This window comes from Emydura macquarii, unplaced genomic scaffold (genome assembly GCF_026122565.2).
Source record: "Emydura macquarii macquarii isolate MOO-44397 ecotype Brisbane River unplaced genomic scaffold, CSIRO-AGI_Emac_v2 contig_2676, whole genome shotgun sequence".
NCBI lineage: Eukaryota > Metazoa > Chordata > Testudines > Chelidae > Emydura > Emydura macquarii.
The window spans coordinates 20,399,483-20,425,504 of NW_027132813.1; the positions used below are offsets into that span (position 1 = coordinate 20,399,483).

General features: G+C 38.4%; 1 protein-coding gene across 3 annotated transcripts in view; it reads right to left on the reverse strand.

Moving 5' to 3' along the window:
* Nucleotides 1-26,022, reverse strand: part of SYT14 (synaptotagmin 14) — a 236,223-nt gene that overhangs the window by 156,713 nt on the left and 53,488 nt on the right. For 2 of the 3 annotated variants that reach the window (XM_067565415.1, XM_067565418.1), the window contains exon 2: nt 15,468-15,548. In XM_067565415.1, coding sequence (XP_067421516.1) covers nt 15,468-15,480 — 13 coding nt within the window. In that variant the 5' untranslated portion in view covers nt 15,481-15,548. Of the gene's footprint in view, nt 1-15,467; nt 15,663-26,022 lie in introns of those variants that run through there. The other variant, XM_067565416.1, reaches the window with a different exon arrangement.

The following is a 26,022-nucleotide window of genomic DNA, read 5'->3' on the forward strand; positions in this document are numbered from 1 at the left end:
TAACCAGAAGACCATTATCCCCTCCCAGGTGGAAACAGAATCCAAGAATCTTGATTCCTAGCATTAGATTGCTGTCTAGCAAATAGCCAACCCACTGGTTAAGTGCCACTTCTCCTTTTGGGGGCACCTCTTCCACAAATCAAGTAGTGGCCATGTTTACTGAGGCCATGAGTAGTTTCAACTCCATTATGTAGCTTCACTCCCACTGTAAATTATGGAAAATGGTGGCCATTTTGAGCAGTGGAAACTTGTGAATGTGATGGAAAATATAGGAAAATACAACGGTTAGAACTTAGCTTAGGCTACGCCTTCACTGACAGCGGCAAATTCACCACCATCAGATCAATTTCTCTGGATCGACTGATCAGTCACTGAAGACCCGCTCAGTCGATTCAGAAATAGACATATTAAGACCACCTTCTCCAGTGGTGTAGCACTGCGTCAATGGGAATGCGGTTCCCGTCAGCGCAGTGCAGTGAAGAAGAGAAGTCGACAGGAGTTACGCAAGTTTTTTGCGTAGCTTGCGTAACTCCGGTCGACTGCTGCCAAATCTCAGAGGTAAGTGTATAAGCCTTAATTACAACCTATTTTTGTTCAATGTACATTCAAGGAATGCTGGCAATAACTGTTAACTGTATACAAAATTTGAACGATAATAAAACCACCATTTGTTTGCAAAAGGGTAATGAAAAAGGTTAAATACTAAAAAATGTTTAAAGATCCCATTTAATTAATTTTAACTCAACGTAACAGCTTTAGTTTAAAATACCTCTGAAAATTCAATCGTTACTCACAGACTCTATTTGGGGAAGATCGAATGTATTTTTTGCAACTCAAAGAGAGTGAATACCTCACAAATTTTTTTTAAAAAAATCTTAATTTAGAGGTGATATCGCTCCTCTGTAAAATGGTATCAAACTCATATTTTTCAATCTTCAGTCTTCACAGGGTAATATATTAAGTGGTCATTTTTCATTTTAAGTGTAGTATACATGAAAGCTGCTGATCAATATTCTAAAACAATTAGTGTTAATGATTACTTCAAATCAACATACAAATTTACCTGACTAAACATGAATGAAGACGAAAGAAATGGTAAGATACCAGGTATCAAATAGACCAAAGCAATAAAGTCAGATAATTATTTCACAGTAAAATGTAATAACTGTCAAGAATTGTTCAGTAGGAAGTTAGAAAGGGGCCATGCTCATCTTAGAGTACAGAAAATCTATTTCTTCTGATTCATCAAGATCAAATGTGCCATTGACTGAAACTTTACCTACTGAATGGAAAGATAGAATATTGATGAGTTTGATGATCCTGGAAGTAAGATTTTTTTTCAAGGTCATCGCTTATCAAAATATAGCTAGAATGATCATTTAAGTCCCTGTTCCAGGTTTTCCAGCAGCTTTTCAACATCAGCTTCATTTAGGAACAGTATTTTTGTCCTTGACATGCAAGAAAAAGACAAAGAATAATGAAAGATTTGGCTGTTTTTATAGCATAAAGGCATGAACCTGAACTCCGTAAGATAGTCGTAACCATTTATGTCAACATAATCACCTTGAGTGAAATGCAAATAAGACATTTAAAGAGAGATGGAAATACTTCTTAAATACACTCCTCCAGACATATTTAAACTCACAAGTGAAGAAACAGAAAATTATGGAAAGAACTAAAGGAATCAACATTGACATTAGATGGTTGATTGAACATGAGAAGTTACTCAATAATGGCTATAAGCATCTACACAAGGAAATGTGTTCCTGTTAAATGCTATTGTTCTACACATGAAGAAAAAACAAATCACAGAATTGTGTTCAAATTGCTGAAGATGCCATCCAGAAATCCAGAAAAAGTTAGACAAAAAGGTTTTCACCAATTTTCAGAAAATGAAAATAAATTGAAAAAGATGAAAGCTGAAATTATCCTGAAGCAACATACTAATATTTAACACACTACTTGAAGCTTATTGAGAAATAAAGTATCACCAACAGTTCAAAAGCATTTGTATAAAAACCGCCATCACTCCCATGGTTGATTGGATGAAACTGGAAGACATTAAATTTAGTCAAACTGAGAAAATTGTGTCTCTACAGCCAACTACTATAAAAGTATGCTGAAATTTGCACTGAGCACAAGAATGACAAAAAAATTTATACAAGAAACTCTAGAAAGCCACTAAATCTATAAAAAACTGAAGAATTTAAAGAGACTGTGAGGGAGAGACCTCAATATTGATGCAAAAATTATATTACTAAAACTATGAACTGTTTTTTGTTTTGATGTTAGGTTATTACAAGTTTATCTGCATCTTTACTGAATATTAAGGTACAGCTACAAATTTATTATTGTCAGGGTACTTGAAAATACAAAAATATCGATGGTATGTTTTAGTTAGTTATGTTATAAAAAGTTCAGGCTAGTTAAAGAAATCACAAAACCCTGCTTTCTGTCTTTCAAGAACAAGCAAATGTCCCCAGAAGATTACCGCACCTTAGCCATAAAACCATGAGTGTTATACAAACTCAGAAAAGCTGCATTTTAAACATTACCTTACTTTAACTTTTATACTATTTTCTTTTGTTCTATGTTTTAAAGATATATCAGTTATTGAAATGTATGCTTTATACAAAACATTTAAGAAACATTTAATTGCTGTAACAGACAGACTGCAATTCTAAGGACCATGGGTAAAGAGACAAACACCTAAGAGTATGTCTGCACTTCAATAAAACACCTGCAGCTGGCCCATGTCAGCTGCTCGGGCTGCAGGGCTATAAAACTGCAGTGTAGACATTCAGGTTCCAGCTGGGATCCTGTCCCAGACCTGGGACCCTCCCCTCTCGCAGGATCCCACTTGATCATCTGCACTGTAATTTTATAGCCCCATGAGCCCAAATCAGCTGACCCAGGCCAGCCACAGACGTTTTATTGCAGTGTAGACAGTCTAAAAGAGCGTCTTATCCAGACCAGGACATCTCCTTTGGTATAAGATACCAGTTTGGTACAAATGTAATCCTTATCTCAAGACAATCAATCACATAAAACATTCATGTTTTGGGAAAAGTGAATGTGAAAAGCAATGCAGGGTTGGGTTACTAGAGCAATGAATACAGAGGTAAAGTGGCTTTTTCACTCTCCCAAGAAAAACTTTAGCATAAAGCCACAAAGAATTCTAGACATATTCTAGTTGAAATACATTTTGATAATTACCCTAAAAATGTCATTCAGAAAAGCCTCTAAAAAAACCCAAGCACTGTGGGAAATGTTTTACACCTTTGTTTATTTCTTAAATATTAAAATGGTGAACACCTTTGGTGAAATGCATGCTCACAAACATATTAGCTAAATACAAAGCTCCTGATAAAAATTTTCTAATGGCATTGCTATGTATATGGTAAAATGCTTTATGTGGTATCTAATGACCTTGCTAAACTAACTACTAATTTAAGTAGCCTTATAAGTATAGAATATTTATATTAATGGAAAATTGATTAAGGCAGTGCTCAAGCAACTCCCTCCCCTAACTCAAGAAGACACGAAGAATCATCTTTCCAAAATTTGGTATAAAGAACCAACAACTATTTAAGCTAAAGGATTTAAGCGAAAGTCCCACCCACCCTGCCGCTGAAAACGGTCAAACAGCGGCAGGGTTTCGGCGGAGGGCATTGATCCCTCCACACAACCCCGCCGCCGCCGAAAGTGTCCCCCCCGCTTATTTACCAAGTTCCACTCTGGCCAGGTACAGTCAGGTTAAGCGGTACTTGACCTGACTGTACCTGACCCGAGTGGTACTTGGGGAAAAAAAGGTTGAGAACCGCTGTTTTAGGAGAAACATCCCAATCTTGATTTAAAATTTATCAGTGATGGAGACTCCACCACAACCCTTAGTAAATTCTTACAATGATTAATTACTTTGATTGTTAAAAAATTACAACCTATTTCCCATGTGATTTTGACTATCTGCAATTTCCATTTTGAGATTCATAGCACAGTCCTCTACCCCTTGAGTTAATGGAGTAACTGGAAGGAGTAAAAGGCTGTGATGTTCTACGTGGACCTGCCACTAGAGTGTGATAGAGACACACACTTTGCCAGTAGTTTTCACAGCTATTTGTAGAGCCCTGCAAATCTGCGGATATTCATGAACCATGTTTGCAGATCACAGATGGATGCAGATCCAAATTTTATATCAAGAGCCCTGCAAATCCACAGATACCCATTTTATATCTGTGGGCCATGTTTGCGGACTGGATGTGGATACAAATTTTGTATCCATGCAGGGCTCTAGCTCTTTGCTAGACAGTAAAGAAATGCTTAGACTAGGGAATAATAGGCTCACTTCCAGATTCTTGAGGGGAATATGTTCTAATGACTTTATATCCTTTCTTCCCCTGACTCTCCACCATCTCCTTGTTCCCTTTTGCTTATGTTGCACAAGTCCCATTGATTTAATTGGGAACAGGGTTAGGCCCAATATATCTAAATGACACACTTGTGTGCTACATTACAAAATAAAAAAATCTAAAAAATACAATTAGTATTTTTCTGATAACTGGGCCATGATTATACATATAAACTATAAATCATACCATCCTTCATGTCAAACTTACTATTTGAAAATATTTGAAAACTATTACTTATTTGAAAATAATTGAAGATTGATTCTTATTTTCTTAAAACTGTTGAAACTTTGAGTCCCACTGAAATCCTTATATGCTTTTATTTCTTTGCAATACTGAACATTTCTTATCTGATGATAAACTTATTTTTATAAATCTATAGCAACATGAGCAGTGAAACACCAAACACCCCAGCATACTTCTCAATTGTGAAACTTTGCCCAAAACTGATGACTCAGTGGCATTAACTAACTACACATATGGGGGCACACTAATTCTCAGATTATTTTTTTCTTCCTTCCTTTTGTTGTTGATTCCCTTGGTTTTACAGCCAAAAGCATATTACATGAGTGTATATTGCTTATAAATTCCAACTTGACTTGTTTCAAATGAAACAAAGTATTATATTCTCTTGTAGTCACAAGTTAGTTTCCTACCCCGTTTTAATGCTGCACAGCTAGACTAGATCAGAGGTTTCTAAACTGTAGTTGGTCCATGAACTATGTGGCTCCTTTGCTGGTCAAATGTTCTGGCTCTCTTCATTTCCACTAATAATATCATCATAATTAAATGGCATTAAAATAAGCTAAAATACTTAAATAATTTCCCAATATTACTTTTAAATGTAAGTCCTTGTAGTTGCTACAGGGCAGTTATGTGATTATACGTGGGTGCAGAGATGGGTTATGGAATCTCGAATGGGAGAGTAGATGGTACATCAGATAATTTCCATTTTATGATGTGGCCCATTCTATGAAGAACTCTGGGGAACCAATGCTAGTTCAATTTAGAACCTTTTGCTTTTGTTGAACTCAACGGAAAATTTGCCGCTTAGTTCACTGGGAGCAGAATCAAACCCCAAATCTATTAGAAAAAACAAAACAAAACCCAAAACATCTCAGTTACAATACTCCTGATTTGTCATTGATTTTCATAGTTGGTTCCATACATTTAAATGTAGAAAAAATTTTAAAAAAAACCTCAGACAGAAAAGATCATTTTAGTGTTTGCTACTACTTTTATGGCCAGTTAATAACAAATCACCCATTTGATAAGGTAAAATGAAGACAGAAAGAAGGAAAGTGTGAATCCTTAAATTAGTAAACAATAATAATTTTTAAATATATACTGTGAGCATTAGAGGCAAAGACTGAAAAATTTAATCTAGAGAAACAAGAAGTGGTAGCTCTCTCTTTTCTCTCTCTGACAATCCAGGGAAAACCAAAATCAAAAAGGTGAATTACTGATACAGATTATTCATAAACCTGTCTCATGGAATTTGACTCCCACTATTTTACTAAAAGGGATTCTTTTTACATACCTTAAAGGACACCAAGATTAAAACCAAGCCAAATAATCAGAATTAGTAACCATGCCTATTTTATTATTGAAGAAAGTAAAAGAAAATATTGAACAAAACACCACAGATGATATAACACAAGTGATAAATTGGCTACTTCCATTACAATCTCTTCTGTATGTCTGTTTATGGAGAGCTTTTAGCAGATATAATACCTCTGAAAGTGGACCACAGCTGGGGGTGCTCTTCATTTGGTAAATTAAAACCAAAGTATGCTGTTTTCCAAAATTACTTTAAACCCAGTTTTAGTTATTAGATACTTAAAATCTGTGTATGTATGGACAAAATAATTTGTTTAAGGGTAGGTGAAACCTGTCTAGTTATTAATAATGACCAGCTAGTTTTATAGGTGGGCAAAGTAAACAATCTTAACTCAATCCTATGAAATTGAAGGGGGTATTTAAATCAGGGATTTATCAGATGCCATTTAAGGAGCTGTCTTGTGACAGGGCAATTAACCAATATTAAGAATCTTAATTCAATTAAATCCCCCTTTTCCTCTGTTTCCAACATTAAGTCACTGACTCCTCTCCAGGTATATGTGATCTAACCATTTGATGATTAACAGGAGCAACTATTAATGTGTTAAGTTATAACAACATTTTCATATCCCAATAAAATCATTACAAGAATTTTAAATCTAATCTCTTAGCAGTGGCTTAGTTAACTTTCTTTCACCACTCCATGTTAAAATTTTGGGGCGCTTTCCTTTGGTTGGTATTTTTTCTTGAGTCTTCCCTGTTTTTTCTTAGCTGTCGTGGCAGCTTGCTTGTAGAGATAGAAAGCATAAGTTGATAAGTGCTCACTGTTTAAATGGATAGCGGAGAAGGTTATGCTCACTTTTGAGGGTTTTTTTTGTTTGTTTGTTTGTTTGTTTTTAAATACTCTTCCTTTCTGTTTCCACGAAGTTAGGAAGACTCATCTCTTTCAGGTTTGTTTAGATTCAAAGTTAGTTGCTGTCATCTTTTCATTGGCTTCATGCTATTGGGGTTGGCTTAGGTCAGTGGGTCTTAACCAATACCACAGGGGTCTTTCAGGGGTACATCAGCTCATCTAGATATCAGCCTAGTTTTACAACAGGCTACATAAAAAGCACTAACGAAGTCAGTACCAACTAAAATTTCATACACAATGATTTGTTTATACTGCTCTATATATTCATTAAACACTGAAATAAGTACAATATTTATATTCCAATTGATTTATTTATAATTATATGGTAAAAATGAAAATGTAAACCATGCTTCAGTTATAGTGTAGTGTGACAGTTCTGTATTTTTATGTCTGATTTTGTAAGCAAGTAGTTTAAATGAGATTAAACTTGGAGGAACACAAGACAAATCAGATTTCTGAAAGGGCATAGTAGTCTGGAAAGATTGAGAGCCACTGCACTAGACAGCAGGGCACCTAGAAGTTAGGTGTCACAATGCACAGTGTTGCTATACCTAAGTTCCCCTTGTGGCTTTTGATTTCAATGGGAGTTAGGTGCCTTGGTAATTTTGAAAATCCCACTAGATTAGGTGCCTATCTGCATTTTTAAAGCCTACAGTACCTTTAAAAATCTGGCCCTAAAATACTACGATGATAGCATCATAGAAAAGCCAATGAGAAAATTAATAATTCTGTATTCACCGTAGGATTTGAATGTTGGGCAGTAAATAATGCATGGAGAACAAAACTGAATGATAAGGATAAAAAGTTAATAATGAATAGCTACCCAAACAGTTAGCACTATCCATCCTGTGCACTGAAGGAGGTTGAAGCCTTGTGGGAAAAACAGTATGTGATCATGCAATTAAGGAGCATACCTTAACGGATATGCCAAAGGTGGCCAAATTAAAATTGCAAAAGGGCAGCCTTAACCCCGGCATTCCCTAAATTTTTAATGCTTGACTTTGCAATCTTAATGTTCTTTTAATGTAGTTTTTTTGGCTATCACTATATTGCTCACCATTTACTGGTATTTGTTTTGATATTTTTATACAAACCTGGTAATCTACTACACAATTCAGTTCTCTCTTCCAGCTCTTGAATGCAACAGTGGCTATTTGTGGCAAACCCTTTCTACTCTTGGAAAGCCTCTCTTTCCCAGAGAATCCTAAATATTAGGGTCAAAACAGACTACTTGAGTAACCTAACTAATCCCTTGCGTTTTGCATAACTATTCTCTATATCATTCCCATTAGCACACACGTTGTAGTATTCATGCAGCTCTGTAAGTGGTATCGCTAATACAGATGGCTACTAACATTTTTTAGCACCTTGTTATCCAACCTGCAGGGTAACATGAGCATCTGATCTATATTAGTATTCCAACTATTCCTAGCACCAGTGGAAATGAACCAATTCCACAGCAATGAAGGGAGATTTTAAGAAAAACCTCAGTGTAGCCAAAAGCCAATAGATATAGTTTAATCTGTTCTTAAGTATTGACAAGCATGGAAACTCAACCACCTTCCATGGTAACCTCTCTCATTGACAGACTGCTCCTTACTGTTAATAACATTTTCTTAATGCCTAGCCTAAACTTTTCCTTCCTTATCTTCAGGACATTTGTTCTCATCTTGCTATCATTCGTTTATAATGAAGCCGTACATGAATTGTAAATTGTACCCTGTCCAAGCCGTCTCTGAGAGTAAACATATTTACCTCTAAGCACTTCCTCATATGCCCTTGAACCTCATTTATTGTCCTCGCTCTAGTTTTACTTTTATCTTTCCTAGGTCATAGGGAGCACAACTGGACACAAAAATCCATGTATAGTCTCACAAAAACTACACAAAGCAGCACTATTATCCCTCTAGCTTCTTATTGTCCTCAATTGTCCTCAACTGATATTTGGTATTTTGTAACAGCACTGCACTGCAAACTCATATCGAGTTTGCCCTAATTCTCTACTAGATTTACTATCTACTGTCCTACAAAAGCTGTTTCTCAAACTTGCTAGTTTCCAACCAATGATCCCCCAATTTGTATCTATGCTATTTACTTCCTCTTCATATTGCATAGTATACCTTCATAATTATTAATATTAAATTTAATCTCCTCTCCTCACAGCAAAACTCACAAAAAGGAGTATAAATTCAAGAACTCAATGAATTTGAACTAGTGAATTTCTAGCTGCATCTTCACCTTGGGGAATCAGGTGCACAAGTTTAGAGAGTGAACAAGAAGGGAAACCCAGAAACCTGGCAAAAGTAGAGACAGAAGTATACGATTTACAGAGCTATCCAATGTATCATTTCAGATCATTAAGCATCCATTCTGTTCCCTGTACTTTTCCCTCCATTCATCATGCAGCATGGCTAAAGAGATGTTACCACTGGCTTTTCAACTAGGCCCTGTTTCAGCAAAGCTCTTTAGCATATGTCTGAGCTTCACCCTTGCTCCAAGGGGGAAAAGGAGTGCAAGCATGGAAGTGAAATTAATTCTGCTATGAGCAACATTAACTCATACCCGGTGAATCTGAAAGAAGCATTGCTGCAAAGAATGGCTCCTCAGTGGCGCACTCTCTCTGTCTCTCCTCCCATCCCAGCATGCTGCCTGAAATACCACAGAGTCCCAGGTTCCAGGAAGCTGTGGGAAAGAAGCCCCAGTTGATTCATAGAGTGAAGTTTATATGACATTCCTTTCAACTGCTACTTTTGATGACTTACTCTTCATTTCGCTTTCAATTTTCTCTTAGGTAGCCAAGTCTTCCAATCTCTCATTCACTTTTCCATTTGATACTATCACTGATTGTGTTTAGCACCCCTCCAATTTTTATGTTGTCTAAAATTTTTATTAGTTGAAATTTTACCTTCTTCTACAATTAGTGAAAATATTAAATAATGTGCTTCCTGTATCTATCACCCCTAACGTATCTCACATTTAATATACTGTTACTAGTTTTGTCTGAGGAGGGAGAAACATACCATAGATCAGGTTGTCAAAATAATTCTTTAGTCCCATTTCAGCCTGTGCCTTTCCTACGTAGTTGTCCTGTGCTCTTTTGGAGTTGCTCAAGCCAAACCCAAACTATCTACATGATATTTTAAAAATATATTAATGTTTTGGGTTTTTTTAATTACTGCCCTGATGACTGGAATTCCAGCTTCATGTTGACTTTAATTTTTTTTTATTATTTTATAACAATATGTTTATTTTGAGAAATCATCTCAGCAAGTTTTATAATAGCAGGGTAGATAAAAATCAATTTTTTTTTAATAAAAAAATTTGATTTTTATTTAAATCAGATTTTTTTTTAAATCAATAAAATACTAAATTTCTATTTCATTTAAAAAATAACAGTTACAATTAAATCTTATCACAAACATGTTAAACCTACACTTACAGTCTCATAAAAATGAATTAATGGTTCTAGTCCGTCCAGCCTAACTACCAGCTCTTGCTTCTTGAAATTCTGGGCTTTCAGTTTCTGTTTCTCAGCAGACTAAAGTCACAAAGAAAGACACAAGCTGGCTAGGACTGTTGTTCTGTCCTCATGTGGCGGTGGAGGTAGGCCAAGCAAGGCAGAAGAGTTAGTTAAGACACTGTCTTAAAGACAGAGACACAAAGGACGGAGGCAGAGTAGAAAGGAACAGTGGAGTGCACTGGAAAGAAAAAGGGAAGACATTATTTAGTACACACACAGCTTCCTATATTCTCCCACACTTTTGCCACAGAAAAACTGTCATGGCTGCTGGGCATAAGAGAGACCTATCTGGGAATATTTTGAAGAAATTCTTTCCCTGGGTAAAAAAGGAAAACATGTCAAGTGTAAGCAGTGCAAGAAGGATATGCAGGGCCTAATTGCAAGAATGAAACACCATAATGAAAACTGCTTATTGGGAGAAAATGATGTGGATGAAGATGTGGATATGTCTGAAGAACAATGTGGATCAACTGGTTAGTAACTTAAATAATTCACTCTGCAATGCATCATTCTTCAAGACTCTCTCTATGCCTTTTAGTGTAGGTGTGATTTAACAAGTAAATTCCCAAGCTATTTGCTATGTTGGATGTTGCTAGAAAAAAAAAGTTTATCTTAGCTAATCCTTATGGCCTGTTAAACTAGTTAACTAGGTTTAGAATCTATCACCCAAGTATACGGTACAGAAAGCTGCAATAAGAGAAATCTAGAGTTGCCACTGGATGTCATTTTCTTATTTTATATTACATAATACATGCCCCTTATTCTGAAACATCATGGCCACAGAACATAATGGTGATGCCATAAGTCTATTCCCTGTTTTACTTCAGCATAACTCAGCTTTCCCAAGGGAACCCCATCCTATTCTTGTTTTCTCAAAATACAGATGTGCCAGTGAGTTCTATGGGGCTTACTCCAAAATTAAGTGCACTCTAAGTGTAGTCAGTCTTGGCTTTTTTGGTAATTTGAAATCGGATCTGCATCCTTGCTGAAAAATTCAGCTGTCACGTGTGCAGTTTTGTCACAGATAATGCTGCAAACATGGCAAAGATGAGCAAGATACTTAGAAGGAGGAGTATCCTTCCATTTCTTAATAACATATGGCTGCAATGCCCATTTAATGCATCTTTTCGCCAAAGAAAGACTTAAGTACGTCTTCTCCAGGAACAAAAGAAAACGTTGAAGTCGCAAAATACTTCCGTAACAACCATTTTGCCTCAGCTTCACTAAAGAGACCAGGAGGATCCAAACTAATTCTCCCTCAAGATGTTCGATGGAATTCTGTGGTTGATCGTTATGAACTATTTATTAAGAACTCGCCTATTCTCATAAAACTCTGTGAAGAAAACCATGATAAAATAGATGGAAGTATCTCATCCAAAGTATCTAACATTGGATTAAAGAGGAATGAAGAGAATATGCTCAGTATACTGAAGCCTATATCCATAGGCTTAAACAAACTTCAGAGAAATTGTTGATACATTGCTGATGCTATCGAAATTTGAAAGGCACTTCAAGAGCCATTGAAGAAAGGAATACCTCACCAGAAAGTTAAACTGCAGGCAATAAAGAAGCGAATGGATCAAGCACTAACTCCACCTCATTTTCTTGTGAACATTCTCAACCCCAGATATAAAGGTATATGCCTAATTTCTGAAGACGATGATGCTGCCATGGCATGGGCATCTCAAAATCACTCCTCAGTTATGCCAGTTGTACTAAATTTCAGGGCTGGAGTGGAACCATTTAAACAGTACATGTTTACGGATGATGTTTTGAACATAGTCACTCCCCTGAATTGGTGGAAATCATTAGCCAGGCACCTTGAAACAGAGTTCCTTCAGCTGCTAAGCCAACTTTTCATAGCAGTAGCTTCCTCTGCAGACAGAGAGAATATTTTCATCGTTTGGTATTATTCATTCAAAGCTAAATCATTGACTGGGAGTTGAAAAGGCAGGAAAACTCGTATTTCTGTTTCAGTCTATGAATAAAAATGATAGTGGGAGTGGGGAAGATGAGAGCTAGATGTAGAAGTTTTAAGGACAATGTACATTTAGTGCTGTGATGACTTGTCAGAGTTAATAAAATTTGAAAACTGAAGAAAAAAAAAGTTTAAGGACAGCCATCAACCGGCAACTCAGGAGACTGCTGCAATTGCAAATATGAAACATTTATGTAACATTTAAGATTTAGTTTAATAAAATATAAGTGCTATTGTGTTTGTGTGTGTGATTTAGTTCTTACCATTCCTAATGTACTGCTGCCGCATCTGCAGCTTGACACAGGTCATGAGTATTATGTACTATTTCCTAAATTAATAAAAATCAAGTTATCTAAAAAATTACACAAAGTATACCCTCCTAGATGTTGTAAAATGCTATATTGAGTCGTAAATTAACATGTTTTAGTGATCAGATTTGCACCATTGTTTAAGAAATCTGAAGTAGTACCAGTGGGAAACTTGATTTAAATCAATGATTTTCTCTTGGTGATTTAAATAATGATTTAAATCAATCCACCCTGATAGTAGCAGAAAATATGGCTAACTGAATTTCACCTCATGAAATAATATGCAATTTTTAAAGTTTTGTCAGCAACCAAGATATTACCACACTGCAAAAATGTAGCTATAAATATTTTCAGTGACCAAAATGAATTGCACTTGCTTTCTTCCTTACAAGTCTTAATACGAAGAGCTTTATATAAGAAAAAACAGCACTGATGTAAACTGGTGTATGTTAACATGACTGACATATTGAAAATGATACCTATAATTCTTTTAAATACACTAAAAGCATTTCTTTACTATAGCTAATAAATACTATTTTGAAGTTGATATTTTAGTTGTGTAGATTTCAAATGTAACTATAATTACTTTATTTCAAAAGTTTTTAAACATTTGATATTAATTCTAAATGCTGAAATTTTTCACCTTGCAGATCCCTATATCTACAACTAGTAATAATACTGAATTACACAGCTTTTAAAAATCACCATAATACTTTCTATGAACATATTTTATGTCTAATGAGAGGTGTGAAAATGTCTTTAACATGCAGGAATTTCTACATCTTAGTGCTGTAAACTGGAAGTCCTGCTACTTGAGCCAGATTGCAGTGTAGACGACAAAAGCAGTAGCATGAACCAGGGCTAACTAATATAAAAACATCAGTTTCGTTTTTTGACCAGTAAAGGCGTTTGTCAAACATTCCAACCAGAGGAAAGGTGCTGATACAAAGATCAAAAAAGGAGGAAGACAACCAAACTGGGGAGGAGAAAGGATTATATACATACATCAATAAAACTGAAAAAATATGAAGTTATTATTTATCAAACAGAATTGAGAGAAAGGGGATACTACACTCTTGCTACAGCCTATGGTAGTGAAATTCATTTCAACTTCTGCCTCAGGAAGAGAATTAAATCAATACTGAGCAGTTCAATTTCATGATGGGATTTGCCTCTTTTTTTAAGCTCTTACTTATGCGCCAGATTCTCAGAAGAGCTCAGCTCCCGTTTAGGCCACTTAATATTCACGCGTTTAAGTGAGAGCTGAGCTCTTTTGAAACTCTGGCCACCACTGCCCGAAGTGAACACTTTTGAAAGTCTGGATCTTTTACTATATTTATATAACCTTTTTAGTAGTATTATTCCTCTTCTTTCTACCACTCGTCTTTCAAAAATAGATTTCAAATACAGACTTCAAAAGATGATTTAAAAAAAAAACTTCAGATCCAACAAGCTCTCTATTTGGAGGAGATTCTCCATTTTAGGGATAGAAGTTAAGGCACTGTTTTAAAGGACACTGTCAACTTGATTTTTTTTTTTTGAATGACTAATTTAAAAGATGCCAACTGATGATAGCATATCCTTTGTATTATATTATTATATTATATAGTAAATCCAGAATTTTTTAAAATACATTGAAAGGGATATTTGCTCCACTGCTGATACTTAAAGGAGTCTTTTCAACAGGGAAGAAGCTGACCAACTCAGGCAAGCTATTCCAGGGAGGTGGACTTCTGAGTACACATGGCACCCCCAGTGCATGGGCACAGGGATCTGCTCCCATAAAGCAACTTTCAGTCACATGAAAACAGGCCCCTAGGGAGTAACAGTGAAACTGACTATACAGAAAGTGCTAGCAAATGTACAAAATAACCAAACTAATAAATAGTTTTGGAATTTATTTTTTAAATGATAACTTCCTTCAGCTACAGTAAGGGGGGGGCATTCTGACAGATGTGCTCAAGTTGTCAGTGTACCTTTACAGTCTCTTTCACTGGAAATTAGAATTTGGGGGGTTGTTTTTAATTTATATTTTTTCTCAAGCCTGAATGAGGGAGGTTTCGCAACAAACTGTGCCAATTCAGGAGCCGCACCCCATTCAATAAGATGGGCACCTGCCAACAGTACCAACAAGTGTCATCAGTGCCCACCAGACCCTCACTCTTTTCTCCCCCCCCCTTTTTTTTTTTTTTTTTTTTTTAAAGTAATGAGTGTAAAGAAGGGGGAGCAGACACACACAGCACAGCCCTGCAAGTCTCACTCCGTGGGCAGAGGGGGGCTCCCTCCTCCGGGGAAGGAGTTTTAAAGCAGCTGACGACCTCTCTCCAGGGAAGAAGGATAACGCTGCGCGGGTTTCCATGCGAGGCATCACATCCACAGTCTCTGTGACTGTGTGAAGCCGCCTCTCCTTCCAACGGGCTTGAAAACAGCGGCTGCCCCCCAACATCTCCCGCTCCGCGCGGACACCAGCCAAACCGCCGCCGCCGCCGCCGCCCCGCCCGGCTGCAGCCTGGCGCCACGGTGGGGGGCGCTCAGCCCCGGTCCCGGACTATCCGCCCTCCTCGCACAGCCAGCAACCCCCGAGAGAGGAGCTCAGCTCGTCTCCGGGTGCAACCGCGGCCGCCCGGCGGCACCGCCGCTTTGCCGGGGGTTATTTACCTGAGTAGGGAGTGAGCTGCCCCCCCCCCGTTCCCTCGCCCAGGGGGGTCCCTGCTCCCCGCGCCCGCTGTCCGGGAGGAGGGGGGTGCTCGGGAGGAGGGGAGCCCGTTATTGGCCTACTTACCATCAATCGCCATGATCTTCCAGGTGGGCCGTACCAAGTGCGGCGCACGCAGGAGACACACCGACAGGCAGAGGCTGCTGGCTGGAAGAAAGAACCAAAAGGGGGTGGGGGCGTAAAGGGGAGGGAGGATGGCGCGTGCCGGGGCCGTGGAGCTGCGCGCGACTCCGCCCCCTTCCCTCGGGCCACGCGCGCCCAGATTCGAAAGGGCGGCGGTTGGGCGGCGGTGCTGGACACCAGCCCGAGGCTAACGGCCTCCGCAGCCTTGGTTCGCGTTCTGTCCGGCTGCTGCCTAAGCCTCGCGCTCTTCCCTCCCCTGCTAAACGGCGGCTGCCCGTTAGGGCCCGTCCTGAGCCCAAGGACGTCAAGGGGGGCTGTGTGCCTGTGACTCCAATGGAAGGTCGTTTCTGCTGCGCAGCCAAGGAAGTGGGCCCCAATCCTGAACTCACTGCAGGAATTTTGACCTACAGCTCCGTGGGATCAGGATTTGGTCCGTTTAAAATTAGGCATAAAGTGCACATATAACCCCTGCCCTCCCCCCTTTTCAAGAACTGGGACTTGAATTTTTTTTTTTTTCGGCAAAGGCAGCACGGTGCACATCCAAAATAGGCAGAATTTTGAAATTTTGCTCATTTGGTATCAACAGGTGATCATCCAGGTAACTTTGAAAATATTCCAATATTTAAATGGCACATTTTGAAATGGAAAACCACACTGTTGTCCAGGTATTTGAGGTTTTGTTTGTTTCCAAAACTATGCATTGATTCACATAGAAAACAAAGACTTTTAAAATTGAAATATATTCCCACTTTTACAAACACCTCAAACTTGTGAGCTTTTCCCCCAGGGCAGATTGGCAAAGGCTCTGGGGGATTTTCGCCTTCCGCTGTAGCATGGGGCACAGCTCACTTGCTGGTGGATTCTCCCTACCTTACACCATTAGTTTGAGGACTTTAATAACTCAGCCATAGGTCAGGGGAGTGGATGAGTGAGGTTCTGTGGCCTGCATTGTGTAGGAGGTCAGACTAGATGATCATATTGGTCCCTTCTGACCTTATAGTGCATAAAGCTTATAGACTCTGCAAAGGTGTGTCTGCAGGATTTAGACATTTTTTCCCCAAAAAATCTACATTAAAATAAATTAAGGTTGCAAAGTCAAGCACTAAACAGTTGGGACATGCCACAATTAAGGGTGCCTCTGCAACCTTAAATTGTCCCTCTGTGCACATGCATTACAATACAGTCTTTAATTATGTGATCACATCCTATTTTTTCTATGGGCCCCTGCCTCATTCAGTGCACAGGAAAGTCTTAATTCTGGCATTTCCTTAACTTCCAAGTGCCTCATTTCACAACATTATTTTTATTATTTATTTTTATTTATAATTATTTATCTTAATGTAATGTTTATGTAATCTCCTTAATTTTAAAAAATGTAAAAGCCTAAATAAAAAATCCATTCTGTAGAACTATATTGACCCCCTTTCTCCCCAGGAACTATCAGCAGGGTTTGAGATCTTTAGATTCACAGCACTGTCCTCTATCACTTGAGGTAAGTAAAACCAGTAGAAGACTTATCTCCTATGTAGACCTGCCACTAAATGGAAATACACTTTGCCAGTGTATTTGCGATACAGAAAAGGAATGTTGAGCTACAGAAATAATGGGTTCAATTCCTGTTCTGTAATCACTAAAGCACACTTCCCTACAGAGTAGATCCTTCCCTTATCCCCTCCTACTTCTCTCTCTCCCCCAGCTCCTGTCCCTTCCCCTGTGGCCATTCCCTTTCTGCAGCTGTCCTTCTCCCCACTCTCTGCTCCTATGCACCACCCCCTCACCAAGTCCAGCTCCTTTCCCCCATTGTTCCTGCCCCTGTCTTCTGTCCTGGGCTACGTCTTCACTGACAGCGGCAAATTCGCCGCATTCAGATTGACTTCTCTGGATCGACTGAGCAGTCAGTGAAGACCTGCTCAGTCGATCCAGAAATCGATGTATTAAGACCACCTTCTCAAGTGGCGTAGCACCGCATTGACGAGAACGCGGTTCCCATCGGCACAGTGCAGTGAAGACGGTGTGCAGAACAGAACCATGGGAGTTACACAAGTTTTTTGCATAGCTTGTGTAACTCTGGTCGACTGCCGCCGAATCTCGAAGGTAAGTGTAGACAAGCCCCTACTCAGCTCCTTCCCTATTCCTGAGCTCCACCCCCTTAGCTTCCCCTCTCTGCATTTGAGTGAGGCAGGTTCCTCTTTGTTTCTCCTCCTCACTCCATGAGCATCATAAGAACACACATACAAGGTCAGACTAGTCCAGCATCCTGTCTTCAGACAGTGCCAGTGCTAAGTGCTTCAAAAGGAATAAATGGAACAGTGCAATCATCAAGTGATCCATCCCCTGTTGTCCAGTCCCACCACGTGGCAGTCAGAGGCTTAGGGACGCCCAGCGCATGAGATTGCCTCTCTGATCATCTTTGCTAATAGCTATTGAGAGACCTATCCTCCATGAACTTAACTATTCTTTTGTGAACCTCGTTATTCTTTTGGCCTTCACAACATCCCTTGTCAACAAGTTCCACAGGCTGACTGCACTGTGCAAAGAAGAACTTTCTTATGTTTGGTTTAAACCTGCTGCCTATTAATTTCATTAGGTGACCCCTGGTTCTTGTGTTATGTGAAGGAGTAAACAACACTTCCTTGTTCACTTTCTCCATACAATTCATGATCTTTATAGACCTCTATCATGTCCTCCCTTAGTCATCTCTTTTCCAAGCTGAGAAGTCCCAATCTTTTTAATCTCGCCTCATATGGAAACTGTTCCATACACTTAATCGTTATTGCCTTTTGGTGCCAGTACCTTGTCTATATTTAATGTATCTTTTTTGAGATGGGGTGACCAGAATTGTACATAGTATTCAAAGTGTGGGCATCCCATGGATTTACATAGTGGCATTATGACATGTACTATCTTATTACCTTTCCCTTTACTAATGGTTCCTAACAGGCTATTAGCTTTTTTGACTACCGCTGCACATTGAGCAGATGATGGTGGAGTTATTCTGGATCGTTCTCTAAGAGCTCTTTCTTGAGGAATAACAGCTAATTTAGTCGCCATCATTATGTATCTATAGTTGGGATTACTTTTTCCAGTGTGCATTCCTTTGCATTTACCAGCATTGAATTTCATCAGGTCTTTTGTTGCCCAGTCACTGCGTTTTATGAAAATCCCTTTCTAACTCTTCACACTCTGCTTTGAACTTCACTATCTTGAGTTATTTTATATCCTCTGCAAACTTTGCTACCTCACTGTTTGCCTCTTTTTCAGCAGAGAGAGCACTGAGAGCAAAAAGAGATTCAGCCTGCATGCTCTCCACTGCTGTGCCCAGCACCACAGCAGCCAGTAGCAGCCAGAAGGAGTAACTACAGGCAAAGTGCTGCTTAGCTGCTACAGGCAGAGGCCAGAGCAGATTCACTTGCTATGTAGGGATACCACATGTGCAATCCAGTTGGTGTGTAGGAACTGTGACGGGATGAACCACGCTTGCTGCGGATGGATTGTTCAGAGAATTTACCTACCAAAATCTGAAGTCCCTGAGCATGTGTGAACTGAGATTGAGCAAATTTTCAGAGATATCAAAAGGCACATCCCTGGCACCAGTACAGCCCCGTCAAATTTTAAGTCCCTGCCCTAGATCTTCTCAGCTAACCCCTTGTAAGAATTTTTTTTAGCAAGGGCAAAACATAATTTTCCCTACCATCACTCTCTGAAACAGCTGAACCATCTTAATTTATAAATTATATATATTTATTTATTTTACCCTCACGCACACACCCAACACGTAAAACTTCAACTTGACTGATTTATGTTTGGCCAAGTTATCAGCAGCTGTAAACAGGGCATTTAATGGAAAGTGGCAGGGAACCTTACTTAAAGGTCTCACTACCTGCACTGTCTATATAATATTTGTCTCAATTCTCCTAATCCCAGACACAACAGGAGAAGTAGGGAACAATTCTTAACTCGTCATCCATTCACCATCCTCTATTGACCTGGTAGCTTTCCATATATCTGTTAACTTATTTCCTCTTTACATTTATTTTTGTGCCTTTTTAAAAACCAGAACAAACAAAAAAACCTGAAAAAACTGACTAATGGTTATCAGACTGCTACATCCACTTTCTTCCTGAATGTTTCCTATTTTAATCTCATCACACTGTCTCCATGCCTTCTTGCGTTCGAACTGTTATCATGGGTACTATTTTTATCTGAGTTTGATCCTAGGAGAGAGAGTTTATATCTGATAATGATTTGTTTTGAACTTTCAGAAAGGTTTAGTTTGGTGCCGTAGGAAGAACAGAGTATGACAGCCCTAAAAACTTCCACACAATTTGACTTGTTCTTAACCACCTGCTTATTTGACTGTATTGTACGGCTGGTTCTGAGGACTGAGTTAAGGAGTCTTTTGGGTCCAAAGCACCTTTCAGCTCTGTTAAGATTATTATTCATATTTTTTCTAGCAGTATCCTCATTTTGTTGGAGTAGGCTCATGTCATGCAAGCCATTGCAGTCAGGGTATATAGGAGTCCACTTCCCACAGGATCCAGGCCGCGTTTGCAAGACATTAAAGGAATCATCTCAGATTTGTAGGGAGCCTGCAAAAAGTCATCCCATTGTGACATGCATGCACAACCTTAATATGTTGTGAAACACAAGTTTGTCTCATGGGACAAATGCAGGTAAGTTGTAATCCTTCCTCTGAAGGCTGTGGAGTTAATGGTGGCTTAGGTCAAGTAAAATGGTGATTAGAAGTCTCATCCCAGTCCTCATTTTTTCACATCAGAAAATCAACACACCATTAGTCCCAATTAGCACTTTTCTCAGGAAAGAGTTCCAGGACTAAAATAATTGGTGTCACTCCAGCTCAGCGAAGAGGTATATTGGCAGAGATGTGCAAGGAAGCATGGACACTGCTTGCCAGCACTATCCTGGACTCAAGTCATAATTAGTATCTTACATTTACATGTACTATGTTCACATCTTTTAAATCTTTATACTAAAAGAATAGATCATAGAATAACGTAGGGGTGGTCAGCCATGTCCTATCTTTTCAACTGCAGTGTTAATAAAAGAGGGATAGAACTCATTTTGCAAGTTGATTTAAAGTTTCTTTGGTCCACATAAATACGTTCTTTTAAAAAAAGAACATGGATGCTTGTGACAAACTGAACTTTGTTATAATACATATTGCCCTTTATAAAAATATAAAGGATCTGCTGACGTGAAATCCTCTCTGCCAAATCCAAGGAGCCACTCATTTTGTTGAGAGTATTATTACATATGGTGATGTTAGTCTGCCATTTATACAGGCAGCAGTAGTACACACATATGCAGCCAATTTATGAGATTTTCAGCAACTATGTAAGAAAACAGCATGGTGACCCACAAATGCATCAACTGAGAACTGATTCATAGGTTAGCAATAAGCTTAATACTGAAAGGAGAGTACCATCTTAGTGCACCCACATCATGTCTACCCTGAATCACAGTGCAGATTCAGGGCTGGAAGATCAACTATAGACATGATATTTTCAGTGCATCAACTTCAAGAAAAGTGCAGAGAGCAAACCGATCATTGTACATTGCTATTGTGGACCTAACTAAAGCATTTGAAACAGTTAGCTAAGCAGGTCTACTTGCAATACTAGAAAAGATAGGATGTCCATCAACCTTGTTAAGTCTTATATGTTCATTACATTACAACAGGAGATCAAATGTTCGTTTTGATGGATTTATATGGGACAGCTATGTGATGAAAAGCAGAATAAAGCAAGGATGTGTTCTTGCCTCTACACTCTTTCGAATCTTTTTCCTGGTACTCCTGAACTATGTGTTTAAGGACATGAAAGATGGAGTATCTCCACACAAGATCAGATGGCAAACTCTTCACTCTCTCCCTACTTAAGGCAAAGACTAAATTAAAAAAAGGTACAAATCAGGGAACGTCTATTCGCTGATGATGCTGCCCTTATAGCCCATGATGGAGATATACTACAAGAACTCATGAACTGCCTTTCAAGTGCTTGTCAGGCATTTGTGGTCACCATCAGCATAAAGAAAACAGTTGTATTAGGACAGAGTTCCACAAGATCCTTTAATCATATTAAATGTAGATAGAAATAGTCCAAAAGTTCAGTTATTCAGGTTCTACAGTGACTACCAACCTCTCACTGGATGAAGAGGTAAGTGTTCTCATTGGAAACGCTGCCACCATCTTTAGTAGACTAACTAAAAAAGAGCATGGAACTACTCAACGCTTACCATCAAGACCAATGCTAGTGTACCATACTTGCGTCCTCAGCATTCATGTATAGTAGGGAAATATGGACAACTTATGCTCATCAGGAGAAAAGGTTAAACAGTTTCTGCTTACACTGTATAATTAACATCAAATGGAAGATAAAGTTACCAAAGCAGAGGTTCTTCAAATGGCAAATGTACCAAGTATGACAGCCCTGCTCAAGCAAAGACGACTGTGCTGGCTGGGTCATCTGAGCAGGTTGCAAGATGGATGCACACCAAAGGACATACTATATGGGGAGCTATCAGAGAGAACAAGAACAGGACTCACAAGCTTCACTATACAGATATATGCAAGCAAGATATGAAAGAATTTGGAATTGATCCTGACCAATGGGAAGCCTTGGCAAGTGATCATAACAAGTTGTGCCATCATCTTCATCAGGGCATCAAAGTCCATGACAGGACCTGGCCACTACAGCTTGAAGAGAAGAGAAAAGAGCTTGTAAAAAGTAAGCAGCTTCCAACTAAGACAATTATTTGCAATAACTGTCCAAAAGTATGTAAATCTCAGATTGGACTATTTAGTCAGATGAGACATTGTAAACCACATCTATATCATAGGCTGCAATTCTCCACCATCTCTTGCAGATGAAAGGATGCCAATCATGTGTGTGACAAATCTTTTATTCACAGCTAGCTTGACACAATGATTCAAATAACTGGAAATTATAGAGCACTTTTTATCCCATAATCACAGTGAATTTAACAAACTATCTACATAGAGATCACTTCACCCATTATTGAAACACAACCAGTTCTGGGATGAAAAAAGCATTTGGAAAGCACACAGCAGAACTACATCATCATCTGGAATAGAAACAAAAAGATCCCTACTACAAGGGAATTTTTGATAAGCAGAATGCAGTTACCTAATTGGAGTTGAGGTCTAGTGTCATCCCTGCACTTGAAAAATGTTCCAGGTGATTTTTAAAATAAGCATTAAATGGACAGGCCCTAAAATGTACATTTCATATGAAAGATGACACTTTCAACAGCAAAGAGCTCCTTATCATATTGGGTCATTGGTTAAACAGGAAAAAGTGCCACTTACTGTATCATTTGCAACATTTCCTGCACCACATAGGTTTTCCTTTCAGGTCTCCCATCCAAGTAATAAAACCCCAGAATTCTGCTTAGTATGTAAGAATCATAGCACAAGGTGGTATGGAAGAGAGATAAGTAAAAGGTAAAACGGGAGAGGAATGATTGCTTAGGACTCAGGAGATCTCAGTTTAAATCTCTGCTCCACCCAAGACTTCCTGTGTGACCCTGGGCAAGTCACTTAGCCTGTCTGTGCCTCAGTTCCCCATCTGTAAAATGGTGATAACAGTTTCCTTTTGAGAGCTCAAGTACTACAATGATGGGGCCATATAAGTACTATAGATAGAAACGGATTACTTTTTAGGATCAGTTCTTTGTTTATAGCGTTTTTATACTACATTACAATGGTACCAATCTGAGCAAGATTGTACAGAGGAACAGTAAGTGAATGATTCAGTATTTCATTATATAGCCCCTTAAGAAATCCAGTTCCCCCATAAATATATTAACATACTGTTTTGATAATATTTAATGTAACAGCATACACTAAAAGGGCGTGAGCAAACAACTGTGAAAAACTACCAAATATGCAAAACTTCTTAGGAGACTGAAGCAGAGCTTTAAAATAATGCTTTGGTGCAATTGCATATGTTATCGTTTGACATGTACAAATGATCATGCTACTGGCTCTGAATAATATCAAAATCCAGGGCTACTTTTTTTTTTGGGGGGGGGGGGGGGGGGGGGGATTGCTTTTCTGTGTAGCACACCACACTAATTTTAATCAAAAATGGCAAATACATTATCCCAGAGGCTCTACTGAATTATCTGACTTTTGCCCTTGCTGTAAATTGATTTGGTGCACACCTGATGCATGTTCCATACAGAATCTGCTCTAACTTTCTTTTATTCCCTGGCATGAATGATCATAGCCTACAGCAGAAGTGACTGACTAAAGGAAAAGAAAATCTATGCTTATAAAGTGTAGATGAAAAGGCTAACTGAAATGGTACAATTAATAAGGCAACTAGAGATGCTGAAGAGAAGATCAATAATGTACTAGTTCAGAATAAGGGACAAAAATTACATGATGCTAGACAGACAAGACACCTATAATTGTCATGTATGTGGACAGAATAGTTACATTGCAAAATGGCAAATTGCACTTTCATAAAGCTAGTAAAAAACTGACAAAATGTTTTTCTATTGGACAATACCATTTTGTTTAAAGCTAAACTTCCTGACAGACTGTGTCAGGAATAAGGGCCTGCAGCACAGCCAGTCTTCAGGCAACCTAATGAGTACAGTGGCCTATAGTATGCTACCTAATTGGCTAAACCGTCTAAGTAGTACCAGGTCAGCAAACTGGCTTTTCAGCTCAGTTGCAGCAGTTCAGTGGCTGGTCAAAGCATTTGCCCATGGCTGTGCTAGCTTCTGCCCTACTCTATTCTATTCCACTCCAGGTACTCTTGCATCAGGCCTCCGATTCCTGGCTCCTTACACCAACTCTAAACACTAAGCTCAGTGCACGTTGTAACCAGTAGGCGCAACCATCCACCTCCCAGGTGTTGACAGATTGTGTCACTTTCAACTAATTTTTGTTTTGGAAAAAACATTTTAATAAAGTCAAGATATTCCATTCTAAACTGTCAAAATGTAACATTTTTATTTTAGTGACTGTTTTGAAATTCCTTTATATCAAAAAAAAAAATCTCAAAACTGAAACAATGTTTTGATTTTATCAAAATTAAACATTTCAATTGACAGTTTATTTCCAGAAATTTCATCTTGTGGGAAAATTTCAAAAATTTAATTTTTGTTTTGAATCAGAAAAAAAAAGCAAGTTTCAAATCTGCAGAATTTCTTGTGAAATGGAAATTCTGGTTCCTGCACAGCTCTAGTCTTCCAGAGTTCCAGCAAGAAGCAGAACAATTTGCAGTTTCAAGGAAGGCATTACTGTATATTTCTGAACCCTCCCACTGTGGGAAAGGGGGTTGTTTATGGGGACTTGAAAAATATCATACTGTAGCAGTACCATCATAAATAATGAGCAATTCTGGTATTTTCTGTTAATACAAGACAAAACCTGCTTTTTCCATATAGTCAAAAATTTCCTCCCAGGGATATTATTGTACTAGCAAATGAAAAGATGGTTAAAACAATTATGATCTAATGCTATGCCCCAATTGATTTGGGATCTCTGTTTACATCTTCCACTAAGAATTTTTGGCAGCAATGTTGTGAACACTGCCAACTGGAGCTGAAATTGAAGTCCATTTAGATTAGTTTCTGATGCAAAGTGTTCTCTATTAGGGCATTAACAATTTACCTTCTAATATGAGGGTTTGCATAATCATTTTGTTGTTACCAAAGGAAGTTTGAGCAAATATCTGTGGCTCTTACTCTTTGTCTTTTATGGCTTCTGAAAGCTGTTGAGGACAAACTGGACCCACTACTGACAGATATTGCTTAGCCCCCGTTGGTGAGAATAATCTACCAGTCATCCTAAAGTATGAAATAATGTGACTAATGCTCAAAAAGCTGACCGGTTGAAACAAAATGATGTGGCCAACTGTTGCCCAGTGTCTAACTTAGCATTGTTAGAATGCTCAGTTAGAATAATCAACTGAGAAAATAGAAAAGAGCATTTCCGAAAACACTTCACTTCTATCATCATATTAGACTCTATATGGTCAGGTTTTCACTGAGGATCTGGCACTGGTCATACTGGTCAACAATCGCCTATAAATTGTTCTTTGCCATAAACAGTTTATGATTAAGGTTCCTATTGCCAAATTTTAGTATCATTTGTCTTCCATACATATATAAACTTAAATATAAACTAAAACATTCAAAAACTTGTATGCATTTTGTTATTTTACTTACTCCATTATCCAAATCCCATAACAAAGCACTTTTCTGCTCCAGATAGAATGGATAATTAAACTTACTGGTATACTCCTAAAAAGCCAGACTTGCTCAAGTTACCAAAGTAAACCTTACTCCACAGCATATACTCTACTTTACCATATAGTGTTCCAAAACACAGAATTAAGTTACACTTAATGTTTTTAAGTGCAATTCAAGCAAAAATGTACCATTGAATACATGCTTTTCACACACACAAAGATCATGTAAACAATTCCATTCATGCACACAC